At 42.3% G+C, this 14,749-nt stretch overlaps 1 protein-coding gene across 3 annotated transcripts in view; it reads right to left on the bottom strand.

The window, feature by feature from the left end:
* Nucleotides 1-2,774: 2,774 nt before the first annotated feature.
* Nucleotides 2,775-14,749, bottom strand: part of slc6a9 (solute carrier family 6 member 9) — an 81,683-nt gene continuing 69,708 nt past the window's right edge. For 2 of the 3 annotated variants that reach the window (XM_074650315.1, XM_074650314.1), the window contains 9 exons: nucleotides 13,489-13,621; nucleotides 13,129-13,263; nucleotides 12,921-13,024; nucleotides 8,963-9,200; nucleotides 7,802-7,936; nucleotides 7,613-7,712; nucleotides 6,707-6,807; nucleotides 4,502-4,672; nucleotides 2,778-3,252 (listed from right to left, as the gene is read on the bottom strand). In XM_074650315.1, the coding sequence (XP_074506416.1) occupies nucleotides 2,986-3,252; nucleotides 4,502-4,672; nucleotides 6,707-6,807; nucleotides 7,613-7,712; nucleotides 7,802-7,936; nucleotides 8,963-9,200; nucleotides 12,921-13,024; nucleotides 13,129-13,263; nucleotides 13,489-13,621 (1,384 nt within the window). In that variant the 3' untranslated portion in view covers nucleotides 2,778-2,985. Of the gene's footprint in view, nucleotides 3,253-4,501; nucleotides 4,673-6,706; nucleotides 6,808-7,612; nucleotides 7,713-7,801; nucleotides 7,937-8,962; nucleotides 9,201-12,920; nucleotides 13,025-13,128; nucleotides 13,264-13,488; nucleotides 13,622-14,749 lie in introns of all 3 variants that reach the window. The other variant, XM_074650316.1, reaches the window with a different exon arrangement.

Raw genomic sequence — 14,749 nt, 5'->3', positions numbered from 1 at the left:
TGTTCTGTATTTAGACTGCCACAAACCTCTGTGACCACACTGCTACACAAAGTTGTCCTGGATGCTTTCCAATCGGACACTTTTGGGAAACCCAACCCCGCATGCTAAAATAGACCCCTCTCTGTCCTGTCACACCCTCCAACACAACGACAACAAATCACGTCACAGATGAGGAATGGTAAACGTGGTTAATTATGATTCTGTAGTTTTTATTTTTTTGTACAAAATAAACATATGCTGTCTTTATAATTATTTACTAAGTTACTTTACAATAATGAGAGGTAAAAAGGAGAACTCTACTGAGAGAACGATACTATACAGCTACATTTAAATCTACATAATTCATTTAAGATTTTTATTCTGTATTCTTCTGGAAACAAGCTGCATCTCCCTGCTTCCTGTCTCTCCGCCAGTCACAGCGCAGCTTGGCTCAGAGCTTCAAAATAAACGCCTGTAAATACATTAAAGGTTCCACTGACTGTAAGAGACTGACGCCGTACCAGTCTTTTCTGAGATATACAGTATATATGTTACCAAAAACATGTGCAGGTAACTCAGGTAATGTTTTTGGTAACATGCCTTAATGGGGCAGATTGCTACGACCCACGGGAGACACAGACTACGACACACCTGCGATCCTTTCGCTAGCTACGTCCTCTAGCCCGGATCCTCCTTCATAAGACGACATCCCAAGATGCATTTCACTCAAAAAAGAATGCCTGGAAGACTTAAGGAGAGATGGCGCTTCTATATACAGAGTTGCAGCTACCTGTTTTGTGTGTGTGTGTAGGTGTTTTTCGACAGCGGGGAAAGTTAGGTGTTTTCGGTCCCTTCAATCTTAACAGGCCGCCTTAAGCCAAGTTCACACTATGAGGCTGTCAAAGTCGTCACATCGCAGCACTGTTCACACGACCCAATTTGCTGTCTTGTTATCAGGAGTCTTTAAGTCGTTGTGGTTTTAGGCTCGTTTGAGATTAACTGCGCCACGCCTGTAGAGTTGACGAGATCGGGCTACAGCAGCAGAGGGTGGTGACGAAAAGCTGCGGTCAAGTCGGACAGTTTCCAGCAGTCTTCAGTGAATTTACAGGAAGTCACAGATATAGTTACATCCTGTTAGATCCAATCTGTAGGCTACTTGTCGTTTGCAAACCACGACCTTTATTATTTTTATGTCTGCCTTGTAAAGCAAGTTGTAATGAGCACTCGAGTGCTATATACATAACCTTCATTATTGTAATAATTATCATTATTATTATCAACCACACAAGATGTGATTGTTAACAGATGAAACCTTCATTGCACAACATCAATCTAGTGTTAAATATTACAATCATACAGAAAGTTCGCACAGTGTCTACAACATGTGGTGTTAGGAAGAGCCAATCAGCTCTTTGATCAGGCATCGGCCTTTTCCATGCTTCCAATTCCTTGTTTATGTAAGCAGACGTGCAATGCATTCTGGTTGCGTGGCAACGCGATTCGAGAGACGGGCGTCACGTTGACAGATCTGCATGGCTTATTTCTTGCATAAAATGTTTTCAGAAACACATTTCAGTGAACTATTTTCATAATATAAGAGGAGAAAGTTTCCAAATGAGCCACCATGTTGGTTCCAGTTTGAAACCCAGCCCAAGAAGGAAAAAGGTTGGTCCAATCAGGTGCCGAGTGCCTTGTGTCTAGTGGCAGCCCATCAAGCGTCCAGTGCTGGGAATCAAGGCGGTCCCTCACGATAAAAAAAACACCTTTAGCATCACACATGACGCTCGAGCGCCATTGGGCAAGCAGTGAGCCAACGCCGATTTGCCTCTGATCTGGGGCTTTTGTCGGGGAGCTCCAAAAACTGTCGGGGGGCGGAAAATCAGGGCTAAAGTCGTGTAGTGTGAACTAGGCATTAGTCGAGACAAGGTTTCCACAGGCAAGGAAAACCAAGAAACTTCCCTTGGACCCTGAGAAATGGGCGCTGGGATCTCCTCTGTCAAAAAACTGTACGTGTGTGTGTATGAATGTGGAGGCAGAGAGTACAGCACCGTTGAAGTTCACTGATATTTCTCTGCTGAGTTTTCAAAGTTTAAGCAGCTTTAGTGGAAAACGTTACAAATGGAGGAAAATTTCCACAGAAAATCAGCCCTACGTGTCAGTCGCCATCTCGGGTGTTAAACGCGTGTGCGATCTGTAGAACTTTTTTTAACGAAGAAGCAGCATAAAAACAACAACAGGCTTAGTCTTAAGCTGAGATCAACTACGGTTGAGGTCATTGTGTGCTGTAAAATGTACAATAGTGTGAGTGTACGGGTGTGAATGAGCGCGTCCGCCTCTTCCCCCCCCCACCCCCGGCCATAGCATTGAGCCGACTTCCATCTTCCAGCATCATCAAAACTGCAAATGGCCAGTTCAGGGACAGTTCGCCCCGCTCCTCTTTACAACAGCACCACTGTGTATCGCTTCACAAGTCTCCAGCTGTCAAACCGCCGCTGCTAGAAAAGTCGCCAATCCCAAACAGACCCAGCTAACAGAATAAAGGAGAACAGTGTGTGTCTCTATGTTGCTGCATGCACAAAACAAACACATGCAGCGTCACAATCTACTGTACCTCTAACTGCATATGGAGATGACATATACAAGTTTTACAAAAAATGAAAGGAAAAACAAACTGCATTATTAAATTATGTGTAACAAATTAACAACCCAGCCACACACACGCACTAACATACACACAATTCTTTTGGATGATGACCCAATTTTTTCTTCCTTTCGTTTTTTTTTTTTTTTCCTTCCTTCGTTTATCTAGAGACAACACACAGATAGATAGATAGAAGAGGTTAGGATAGATATAATAAGCCCTTACAATATGTAAAGGTCTCCAGCGAATGGGATCTCCCCCACAGAGGACTGTGGGAAAGTGGGTGTAGGATGGAGGAGAAGGGAGGAGAGGGGAGGAAGAGATGGTGGTGGGGCCCCGGTGGCCCTGACAGAGCCGGGTGCCGTCTATGCGCTGGGGTTGGGGTTGTTGTGTGTGTTGGTGGAGCCGTTGCTTCCCTGGATGGTGAGGCTGATGTCATCCTTCCTCTCCTTCTCCTCCTCCTTCAGCTCATCCTTCAGCTCCTCCTTCAGCTCCTCCTTCAGCTCCTCCTTCTCCCTGAGGGGGCGGGACTCCACAGTGTCTTCGGAGGCCATTGGGGCGTAGCGGCCTATCCGGTGCTCCTGCAGGGAAGGGCCCCACGATGGATGTGGCCGGAGAGCGAACTTAAACCGCTGGGATAGAGAAGAGAAAGAGGGACGCGTCATTCAGAGCAGCCTCGATAGAGTGCTGCAGGGATGACGTATTTTTGTAGGCCAACCAGGAAGTTAGCATCGCCCTGGTTCCCTGGACAAAATGCCAATGGGATTTTTACATTGGGTTTTGGATTATTGCAGAAAATAAACTCTGTGGCAAACAAACGTTTATGATACTTACACAAGACAATCTCCACAAATGAACACCCCTTTTATGATTTTTGAAGTGTGAATGCAATCGGCAGAAGTAAAAAGCTAACCTTAGGCTATAACCGAATTACACCACGGTCGCATGAGCGCGAGTATACACAACGAGGCTGTAAAGGCGGACGAGTCGGCATGATGACATTTAGTAGTCTCATTGAGCCGCTTGTTAGCAACAAAAAAAGGCTTCAAAATTCAAGAGTGGGATATTTACTGATGTATTTTACATTGTAGAACAAAACTTTAAAATCTCTTCAGCTTGTATTAACCACATACCTTATTTCACCTTATTTATCGAACTAAAAACCCATTCAAAAAAGATTTATTGACTTCCAGACGAGGGAACCTGAAGTGCTAAAATGCTAACTCGTTTCTGGGTTTTAGGACTCATTCCTGCACCGCTCTATATGAGGGGAGACTTTAGGGGCGAGCCATTTAAACAAGTCCAAAGAGATGTACGATCAGGTCTGAATCAAAGATGAATCAAATCAACTCAGGACTAAGCTGAAGACTAGCAGTTTACGCATTCATGATGTAAATGCGACTACAAATATCTGCTCCAATAACACTTGTACACTAAGTCCGTATTTTTCATTGGACGTTTCAAAATAGATACGACCTCACGTTGTGTCAATCACGTTTACACACACACACTGAAACACAATGGTGGAGCGAACCCCACATTGACATCAGAAACTCTACATATCTTCTGTTGCAGCCTGAAAACTAAAATAAAAATGAATAAATAAATAACCCTCCTTCACTATCTCCTATTTTCTCTAAATGTAGCACTTGAAGTAGATCAGCATATTTGATAAAGTTGCATGATTCCTTGCAACTACGTGGTCAAATGCACTTCCTGTAAGTCACTTTGGATAAAAACATCAGCTAAATAAATATATAAAGTCAATGCAATGTAATGGTACAAGCTGAATTTAGCGGGTTTACATCACACAATGTACGTTCCACCCTTTTCAAGAAATGCCATGGAGGCTCAGTCTATTAGGAGAAACAGCTGCAGTACCTCTCTGAAGGTGGCTCCTGGGGACCTTGAGATCTTGTAGAGGGCATAGATGGGTATGCAGACCACGGAGGACATAGCCATGCAGAAGCCGACTCCCAAAGACCAGTTGGGATACACGTAGTTATTGTAGGTGATGGGCTTGTACTGGATCACTGTGAAGATCAGGATGAACTACACGGACAGAAGATACACGATGAATGAGTAACGGCTTTATCATTTAGAGCAGGATGAGTCTAAAAAAAGATAATGGAAATTAAACTTTATTTAAAAATACAGACAGGTAGGAGAAAATAAAATAAAAAAAATTATGATTAAATGTTTTTCTTCAATATCTGTAACTCACATCCAATATACTATAGAAAGAGGGCCATAAAAACAAGAATGAACATGATGTTACACTATTTTATCAATTTCACAATATTAGGTTAAAAGGGTTAATTAGGCTTCTGTTGTTATGATCAAAGTAAAAAACATTACTTCCTGTACAGTTTTTCACAAGAAACCTGCATTAACCATTTCCACTCCACTTTACCATTGACCGATTTTTGTCTTTTTAGAGGGGTTACATGGGGTCTTTAGTGGAAGATAGCAGGTCAACAGTAGATGTCACATAGAAGTGGTGTACATCATCTGAAAGCTGGGAACCTGAAGATTAATTTGAGATGCAGCTCAGCACTGTGTGTCAAGTTCTTCTAGTCATTAATCAGAATTAATGAATGAATTAAAATACATTTTGAAAGTGTAAAATGGCTTAGAATATTATAATAGAAGTATATGATGGTCATCTCCATGCTCTAGTATGTCTCATAAGTTGTTGCAGCAATTTTTGTGTTGATACCATTTGTTACACAGATTTGATGCTAAATTTAACAATTTTTTACCACTCGAGAATTGATAAAAATGGTCAATAATCCCTCCAAAACACCACATTAAGACACCAAGACCTTGAGGAACACTGTAGAAAAAGTCATGCTGTGATTTGGTTTCAAAAACTTCTGACGTTTGGAGATTTCTGCAAGAATTGCATTTTCGGCGAATGGATGGCGAGCACTTGTTCTGGAAACTGCTCAGAAACCCCCTTATTGTCAATCTAGCTATGAAAGCCATCCATCCTCTGAATGCTCTAGGTCTCTAGTTTGTGGCTGTAAAGTTTCATGAGGCTGTGATTATCCTAGAGGTCACCACAGGTCATTTTATACAGTGAGCTCAAGTTTAAAAAAAATGGTCTCACTACAATGTAATGGCTACTATGGGGGCTAACATCATCACACATGAATACAACTGGGCTCATTGGATTCACAAGAGTCTCAGCTTTACAGTGATACCCAATGTATGTAATGCAAAGACTGTTTAGGAGTGAAAATAACACATTCGTACTGCATTCAAAAACTGCATGGTTTTGCCAAAAACTGCATGTGATTATCTCAAAGTGGGCATGTCTGTAAAGGGGAGACTCGTGGGTTCCCAATAGAACCCATTTTCACTCACATATCTTGAGGTCAGAGGTCAAGGGACCCCTTTGAAAATGGCCACAACAGTTTTTCCTTTCCAAAATTTAGCGGCCGAGGGTGCCGGTGCCCTCAAGAAGTGGAAGAGGTTAACAGTACAGGTGAAATCACTGCATCACAGCAGACATTTGTTTTTACTCAAAAGTTGCAGATAATTATGATTATAAATCACGACAGTTCCCAACAGCAGTGAGTTTAGTCACAGCTCTAGCAGAGGCCCTGCAGAGCACGGCATTAATCTGTGTAGTGAAATGCAAGAGAGAACAAAAGTGCCTGAAATCTGACCAGTAATCCACAACAATGAATTTCTTGGTCGGCCCAGCAGCTTAGCGGACTAATACGCCTGCTTGGGAAATAGCACATTGATAGCGGATGCATGTGTCCGTTTTCCAGTCAGAAAGATTTGCTTTTAGAAGTTTATGTTGGAAACAAAGCCAACAGTAGCCGAACAGATTAGTGTTGATGGCAGCTCAAATGTAGGTCAGGGTCTCACACAATGTGTCAGCAACACAAGGAAAGTTTAGAACCCTCACTCGCACGACGTCCTTCAGATTGCTACATCAACGCGTGGCTCGCTTTGTTCCGGGAGGCGAGGACATTTATGTGACTGCATATTCTGATTAGAGGTTCAATCACTATGACTGTGGTCTCGGATCAGCAGGTGTGTTTGTGTATGAGTGTGTGTGTGTTCACTTACAGAGATAATGACGGGGGAGATGAATCTCCAGCAGACTTTGAAGAAGAGAGGAGGAGGGAAGCCCAGCATCATCTCAACGTCTCTGAAGTAGTTTACGTGGCCTGCGATCAAAACAAAAAGGTTGGATTGCTCATTTTACATTAATAATGACATAACAATATATATATATATGCATGTGACAGCAGATGATGAAAGTAGAGTCAGCATGCGGCCTCTCATAAAGTTCCTTTATATATCATCAGTCTGTGATTTTAACGTATTCCGGGAGTGATTTTGTGACTGACTGCTGTAACTGAATGTATCTGCTTTATTCTCTCTTGTCTGTTTCTACCATTGACTGTATATAAGAAGTGGACGTAGTCACTATGACGTCACCCACTGGTTGACGTGAATGTCCCTATCTAGAGCCAGCGTTCGGTTTGTCCGTTCTGGGCTACTGTAGAAACATGGCGGCCGGCTCCGTGAAGAGGACCAGGCTCCCTATGTAGATACAAACTGCTCATTCTAATGTAACGAAAACACAATGATTCTTATCTTCGGGTGATTATACACTAAAGAAAACATACTTATGAATGTTATATTCCATTTCTGCCAATAGATCCCCCGAAATGCTACACACCTGGTCCTTTAATGAACTTTCCTCTCCTATGCACATGTCTCTTTTTTTTTTTAATTTTTTGCTCGACAAAGATAAACTGACATTTACCGCCGATGTTGTGGTGACAGAAAATGTTTCTGCTTTCAGACTATTATAGCCGGGCTGAATCTCTATATGGAATTTGATCGTAATGTTAATGTGTCACAGCACATGTTTTTTTTCTTTTAAGAATGTGAGGTTCTTGTCATAAATCCACATGAGAGCAAACAACAACAACAACAACGTATTCAGTGTGTTTCCGTCCTTACCGTAAACATACATGACGCAGATGCACATGATGCAGGAGATGATGACCAGAGAGAAACTAGCAGCATAGTTGTCCATCAGTAGCAACCAATAGATTCCTGCCTGCACACGGAAAAACAGAGAACGTGTCACCTCCGTGAGAGAAAACAAGTTGCGTTCAAAGACGTGACGCGCCAGTGTTTGGGACTTACCCGCGTCGTTAGTGGCACTCCGAGCAAGAATCCAACTATGGCCACCGACCCCGTGACGACGGTCTTGTTCCTGATGATCCAGTCTGTTCCGATCTCATCGACGATGGCCGTCACCAGGGTCTCCAGCAGACAGAACTACAGGAACAGGGATCAAGGGTTTGAGAGATGAGATTGGACCGTTGCTTGACTTTCTTTTTACATGATGAGAACAAGGGTACCAGGAAACTTGACAGAAGATTGAAGATTCCATCCATCCATTTTCTTCCAATCCCAGGCATTTAAAAACAGTCTCCTTGAACCATTGATAACTATAACACCTGGCATACAGATTGACTTGAGCTGTTACCAATCCATGGCATTCAAGCCTTTTCAAACTATAGACACATCTGCAGACCCAGATCAGGTCTAATGTAGAGTTCTTGAGGCGTGAAATTCATGTCAGTTCTCATTCTAATGAGTTCACTTGACCCATTTTCACAATCAACATGGATCCGTGGACAACATGTGCCACGAACACAACCACATACTGCAGATAACATGATCTGTGCATCATTGTTAAGATACAAATCTGTCATGTAGGACACATAATCTATAAATTGTGTCTTCAATCTATAGACGTATACAGATGTTGAAAACACAACGGTGATTACACAAGTCTAATCATCCCATCAAACTGCTCCAAGATCAGATTCTGAATGACCCAAATGAGCATGAAGACCACAAATACAAAAAGTACAACAACCTTGCACTCATCACCATAGCTGGGTTTCCACCAAAACTTCCTGGGACTTTTTGATCAAAAGAACTACTTTTAAGGAACTAAAAGGTTCCTTCAGCCCACTGTTGTCTGCGTTTCCACCGCGGTCTAAAGACCTGCGAAGATTAGGCAAATTAGTACCAAACCAGGGACTTTTTGGGGGGTAAAATGTTCCCGGAAAATGTCACCAGTACTTAATTTAGACCCTGGTCCCTGCAGTCAAAACGTAAAAAGTTCCTTAAAGGTTCCTAGTTCCGAGGGGAAATTTCCTGTGATCGAAACACAGCTCATATTTACCCCAAACATGAATTATAATATCACAAAAGTAATTCACATTTACGTGTTGATGCATTAATATGGTCAGACGTGATTTTAGATTCTGATGTATAGTTTTCCAGCCTCACCTGAGTCCCCAGTCCCAGGAGGATGAGCATGAAGAAGAAGAGCAGCGACCACAGCGGTGAGATGGGGAGCAGAGTGAGGGCTTCTGGGTAGGCCACGAAGGCCAGGCCCGGGCCATGGTCGGCCACCTCTGACACGGGGACGTTCAGGTTGTGCGCCATGAAGCCCAGGATGGAGAAGATGACGAAGCCGGCGTACACGCTGGTCGCACAGTTGGTTATGCTGATGATGATGCTGTCTCTGTGTGTAGAGGAGAGAAGAAAGAAACATGTCTTAATTCAGCTGCTGGCTTCTAATGAGTACATTTTCATCACCATCATCATCAAATGCTTTTCCAAACATTAAGCAAGCTTTTTACCATCCTCTGTTAATTACATTCAATCAATTGAAAATTAAATCAATTTACATTTATTCATTTGGCAGACAAATGAGGTACAATCCAAGCCCCAGTCGATCAAGGAGAAGCTTTCAAGAATAAGTACTGTAAGTGCCGGTCCACGTTCCACTTGACACAAGTACCACAAGGTTGCAGGTGCATGAATTATTAACACATAAGTGCATAGCAATTTTATTTGTGTCATGTCTCAAGATAAATGATGACCAAACTCGACAAGATCGAACAGCTTGTAAATCCATTAAATGTTCCTTTAAACGTTGACTAAACTATCCAAGGTCGGTAAAGTGCGCAAGAATTGCTGTGACTTTTGTCACGAGGAGAGGAAAAATGTCACAAAAACCTTTGCTATTTTCAGTAACGATGCAGTATTTCTCTACATAAAACCACCATTTCTTGGTACAGCTTTGAAAAAGAAAGTGCACAGCATAGGTTAATTGCTAAAATTTCATAAAATTGAAAGAGAAATGTAGAAAATGGGTTTGTGAGTTCAGGAGTTCGTGATTTATTTCATCTTTTAGATTAATATAATATCTGAGATCTCTAACCCTGAACAGATCTGTGCTGAGCTGAGATGAATTTGACTCAGATGAAGAGTAGTAGTGTCTAAACGTTAGTCTCTTTGCATCCCTTTCTTCCCTTGAAGCTTGCAGTCCTGCATGCTGCTGTAAGAACACCTTTTTATCTTTACTCTCGCTGACTCAGACTTGGACTTTGTTCAGATTCACAAAGGGAATCATGTGGTTGCACGGTGCTTTGTTTCCTCACATTTCCTGTTAAGAGTTATCACAGAGGATGACTTTGATGCCGGTCCCTTTTCTCAGCTCCTCACACAACTCTCTGCACTTCTGCGTGTGCACCAACTGGTGGTGTTACAGGAGTGCAGAGAGTGACTCCGCGGGGACGGAGCGGCAGAACACAAGCTGATTAGGCCGGCGTACAGCTGTGTGCGCAGATAGCACAACCTCAAGCTCCTGGCAGAGGAACAAATTATATCTTCAGCCTTTCTCCTCGCCCCCGCCGTCCCCGCCGATGCCCTCACTCCGTCAGCATGTGTGGTCAAGCTCAGGAGAGTAAATGACATCTTTTCCTCTCCTTATCGCCTCCTCTGTCCCCTTTCCTCAGTCTTAACCTTCTCCTCGGCCTCTCGCTCGCTCCCTCGGCGTTCAAGCGCAGTGCAACCGGCCTCTTCACACAAGTCCAAAAAAACACTATCTCTGTCCCTCCTCCTGTCTCACCTTATCTCACCTTCTCTTTTTAGACCTATAGCCTTGAAGTTGGCTCCTGCCTATTTTACCCTCGTCCTCATCTCACTTTCTCCATCATCCTCTAGGGCAGTGGTTCCCAACCTGGTGTCCGGGCCCCCCTTAAGGTCTCGACACACCAAGCTGACGGATAGTCGGACAGTTTGTGTCCGTCGGTGAGCGTCTGTTGGCCTAGTTTTTTCGGTATGTCCCGCACCGCCGGTTCTTGTCTGCCCGTGTGAGAGTTTTTTTGACTGATTCAGCATGTTGAATAAGTGGCTGCTTCAAACCATATTTGTTGGTGTTTAGCCTTTCAAAAGCAACATTTTCACTACGGTCAAAAATCTATTTGCACTCCCGCTAGCCGCACACAAGCGAGGCACGCACCTAGGGAGGCAGCTTTTCGTAGATACGTATAGTTCAAGGAAAACAGGTTGGGTACCACTGCTCTAGGTTATCATACAGCCTGTACAACCTGAAATCAACTTCCCCTTTCTCTCTTGCCGGTTGTTTCTTCCCTCTGTACTGAAGCCTCCAGAAGTACTTCAACTCCCCATTTCCTCCCTCTACTTCATCTCTCCTCTTCACCTACACCTTCACTCCCTCTGACAAGCTTCTCTGATTAGTGCTAATAATAAGATGCTGGTCTATGTTGCTGAAACATTGCAGCGGCATTATAGCCGATGCAAAATGAGCATGGTCATATTCACACAGGAGACACACCCACTCGGTGACTGCTGCTTTAATTACAGTGCAACTGCAGAAGCTTTGCAGAAGCCAACTGCATAAATTCAAACATGCGTGGTCATCAAGCTGTGTTTGTTTCTGGTCAACATGTTAAGTATACACTTTTGCTTGACAATAGCATTAGTGTGCGCACAGTTTGAGGGACCTTAACCACATTAGCCACAATAAGAAAAACTGCACCAGGCTTTTTGTCATTTGTTATCCCTTTATTGTGAGGGTTTCAGCTGATCTCTTAAAGAATAGCTCAACATTTTATAAAAAAATGCTTATGCACTTTTGAAAGTTTAAATATTAAATATGAAGCCACAGAAATACTGGAAGCTATTTCAGGTCTTTCCAAAGGTAAAATAATTCTGCCTTCCAGCACCTAAAGCTCACTAATTAACATGTTACTTGAGTGTAAAACTCACATGCCGTGGTTTTTATGGGGGTTATGTATGGTTGTACCAAATGTCTTTTTTTTTTTTTTTTTTTTTTTTACATCCGAAGCTTCTACTGAGGTTTTCGAACAAAGCTTTGGATGTCATGCCATGTCTGTCATATTTTATGACGCCATCACCCTAAAAAAAAAAAAATTAAAAATCTTCGAACAAAATCCTCAATTTGAATTAAGTGATTCATCGTATTAAATGAGTTAGTCTTTTTTTTATTAAATCAACTCAATCTTTCATGAAAATAACTTGCTGATGGTGTGTCATTATTTTTGACCTCAGCAAATATGTAGTTTTTTAAAGGCTAAGTGCCAACAATTATGAGTTGAAGCAGAATATTTCGTAAGATAAAAACATGTTGTGAATTTAGGAAATTATTACATCTATCTTTTGTCAATACATTTTGACTTTTGGACTTGACAACTCTGAAGTTATTGGAAATGTTTAGACTCACACGAGTCGGAAACAGTCTTACGCAGCCACCACTGGGATCTAATTCTACAAATAGTATAATACTATTCACTACAGAGCCCGTTTGTAACTGGTACCGACAACGTTATCTTCACTTCACCTGTCTCTCCTCCGCTCCGTGTGTGTGTGGAAAAGCTAGGCCTCGGTGAAACACGAGAGCAGAATGGATAAACTGTAGGGGAAACATTTATTAGCGTAGACATTTAACATTCGAATGTTGATTTTGAATTTGAATGTCAACGTTATGAAGGGAGCTTCGAAGCTTCAAACTCTTCGGTACAGCCCTAGGGTTATGATCTGAACTACTGTATGTCTTAGTTGGGAGTAGTAACTTAGTAGTAGTAGTAACCTTTGGTTGCCTGGTTACCATAACTTGTGGTTCTCATAAATCTGTATTTGTAGGTATTAAACAAACAAATGTAACATTATAATCAGTGAGCTTTAGAGGTGCTGGTAGGCGGATTTTGTCACTTTAGGACAGAGCTGGGCGAGCTGTCTTTATGCTAAGCTAAGCTAAACGTATTCTGGCTCCAACTACATATTTACCGTACGGTTATAAAAGCGGTATCGATCTTCTCATCTAACTCTCAAATAAGCAAATAAGCGTGTTTCCGAAAAACTATTCCTTTAAAGCATAGTCTGTTTTTGTTCATCCATAGTCTGGTGTACCAACCTGAAACAGTTGTTGTGGAACTTGTTATAGGAAGCCATGGTAATGAGTCCGCCCCATGCACAGCCCAGGGAGTAGAAGATCTGTGATGCTGCATCTCCCCACACCTACAAAAACAAACCCACATATACAGTGAGAACAGAAGCAGGTCCTATTCCTATCTCCAGTTCAATTTTTTTCCATCTGCCTGTTGATGTGTTTGAGTGAATACCTTTGCATCAAGGACCTTCTGCCACTGTGGAGTCAGGTAGTACTTGATGCCGTTGATGGCTCCATCCAGGGTGATGCCACGGATGAACAGGATGGTCAAGACGAGATAGGGGAATGTGGCTGTGAAGTACACCACCTGTACACACACACACACACACAGATAATCAGACGATGTGGTGAAATCTGTTGGAAGTGGTAATTTTCCATAGCAAAACCGAGAGTCAAGAGTCAAAATGTAATGTAAATAGACATACTGCAGGAGTATTATGTCTGTTTTTGCATGTAGTCAAGCCTTGTTGTCTCTGCATGAGTGTGTGTGTGTGTGTGTGTGTGTGTGTGTGCGTGTGTGAGTGAGGCTGACCTTTCCAGAGGATTTAACGCCCCTGATGAGACAGAGGAAGACAACCACCCAAGAAATAGCCAGGCAGCCCAGGATAGGAAGACGGACCTCTCCAAAGTTCCCAATATCATCAGAGATGTTCAACACATAGTGTCTGCGAAAGAGAGACAGACAGACAGACACACGGAGATAAGAGAGAGTTTCAGATGTTTAACTCTTTGACATTTACGGGTCTTTGACTTTAGTTGTCGCTTTTCTTTTTCATGAGAATTAAATTTCAAATTTTTCATAGCAAACAGTGAAAAATCAACATATGCCCATATTGACTAATTAACAGACATTACTTTCATCATTAGACAGAAGGCGCTAATTGATATTTGTCTTTGCTCAAGGCAACACAAGTGACACTTACAGACCTAGAGACATAGACTGGATACAAACACGCCCTCTGGTGGGGCAGACAATTGGACCATAACACGCAACCAAGGGCTGAAACGCTGACAAAATGCCCGTAGCTAGTTAAAAACAATAGATTTCAGCATGTCAAAGGATTTTCTTTTAGCACCCTATGTTTACCAGAGGTGCAGTTGATAACTAAAATGATGATGGGTGATGATTAAGCCTCCAGGAAGAGCGCCAGGCTTTGAAGCAAATGTTCGTAGTGGCCAAACGGTGGAATTACAAATTCTGCATCTGTCACGAGATGTTATATTTTTTAACACAAGTTGCAATACTGTAAAAATGCTTCAGCTTAACTTACAGAAATATAGTTATCCTAAAACTGACATTTGGATAAAATGCATGCTGCACATGTAACGTTAGGCACACTGAGTGTCAGGATCCCCCAGTTTCCTCATTCTTACTGCTGATGCCTCACTTTTGTCTTCTTAAAGGCTCAGTTTTTTTGGTTCTGCAGCTTATAAAAACGTAGTTCTGGGTTCTTTACTCTGTTGGTAGTGCATCCCACCACACAGCAGCTTTTAGGCATTTTCTATTGTTTGCTAGCAGACCAAAGTGACAAGGAGGCACCTTCATGTACTTTCACTAAGTCAATGGAGAGCGATGAATTGTTTTCCCCTCCTGTGTGGGCGGGACTTAATTGCGCTCTGTCTCTATGACCAAAGACATCCACAAGACAATGTTCTTCATTGAAGTATTATTACTTACTGGCTTTTTGGTGGCCCGTAGTGCTACATTACTAACTAAGAATTAAAGATAGAAGCAATTAATATGAATGAATATGGGATCCAGAGAGTTGCAGTACAGTATGTAACAAAAAGGA

This window comes from Sebastes fasciatus, chromosome 11, assembly GCF_043250625.1.
Source record: "Sebastes fasciatus isolate fSebFas1 chromosome 11, fSebFas1.pri, whole genome shotgun sequence".
In the NCBI taxonomy this organism is placed as follows: Eukaryota; Metazoa; Chordata; class Actinopteri; order Perciformes; family Sebastidae; genus Sebastes; species Sebastes fasciatus.
Note: the sequence above shows the minus strand (reverse complement) of the source record. Positions and strands in the feature narration are given on the sequence as shown.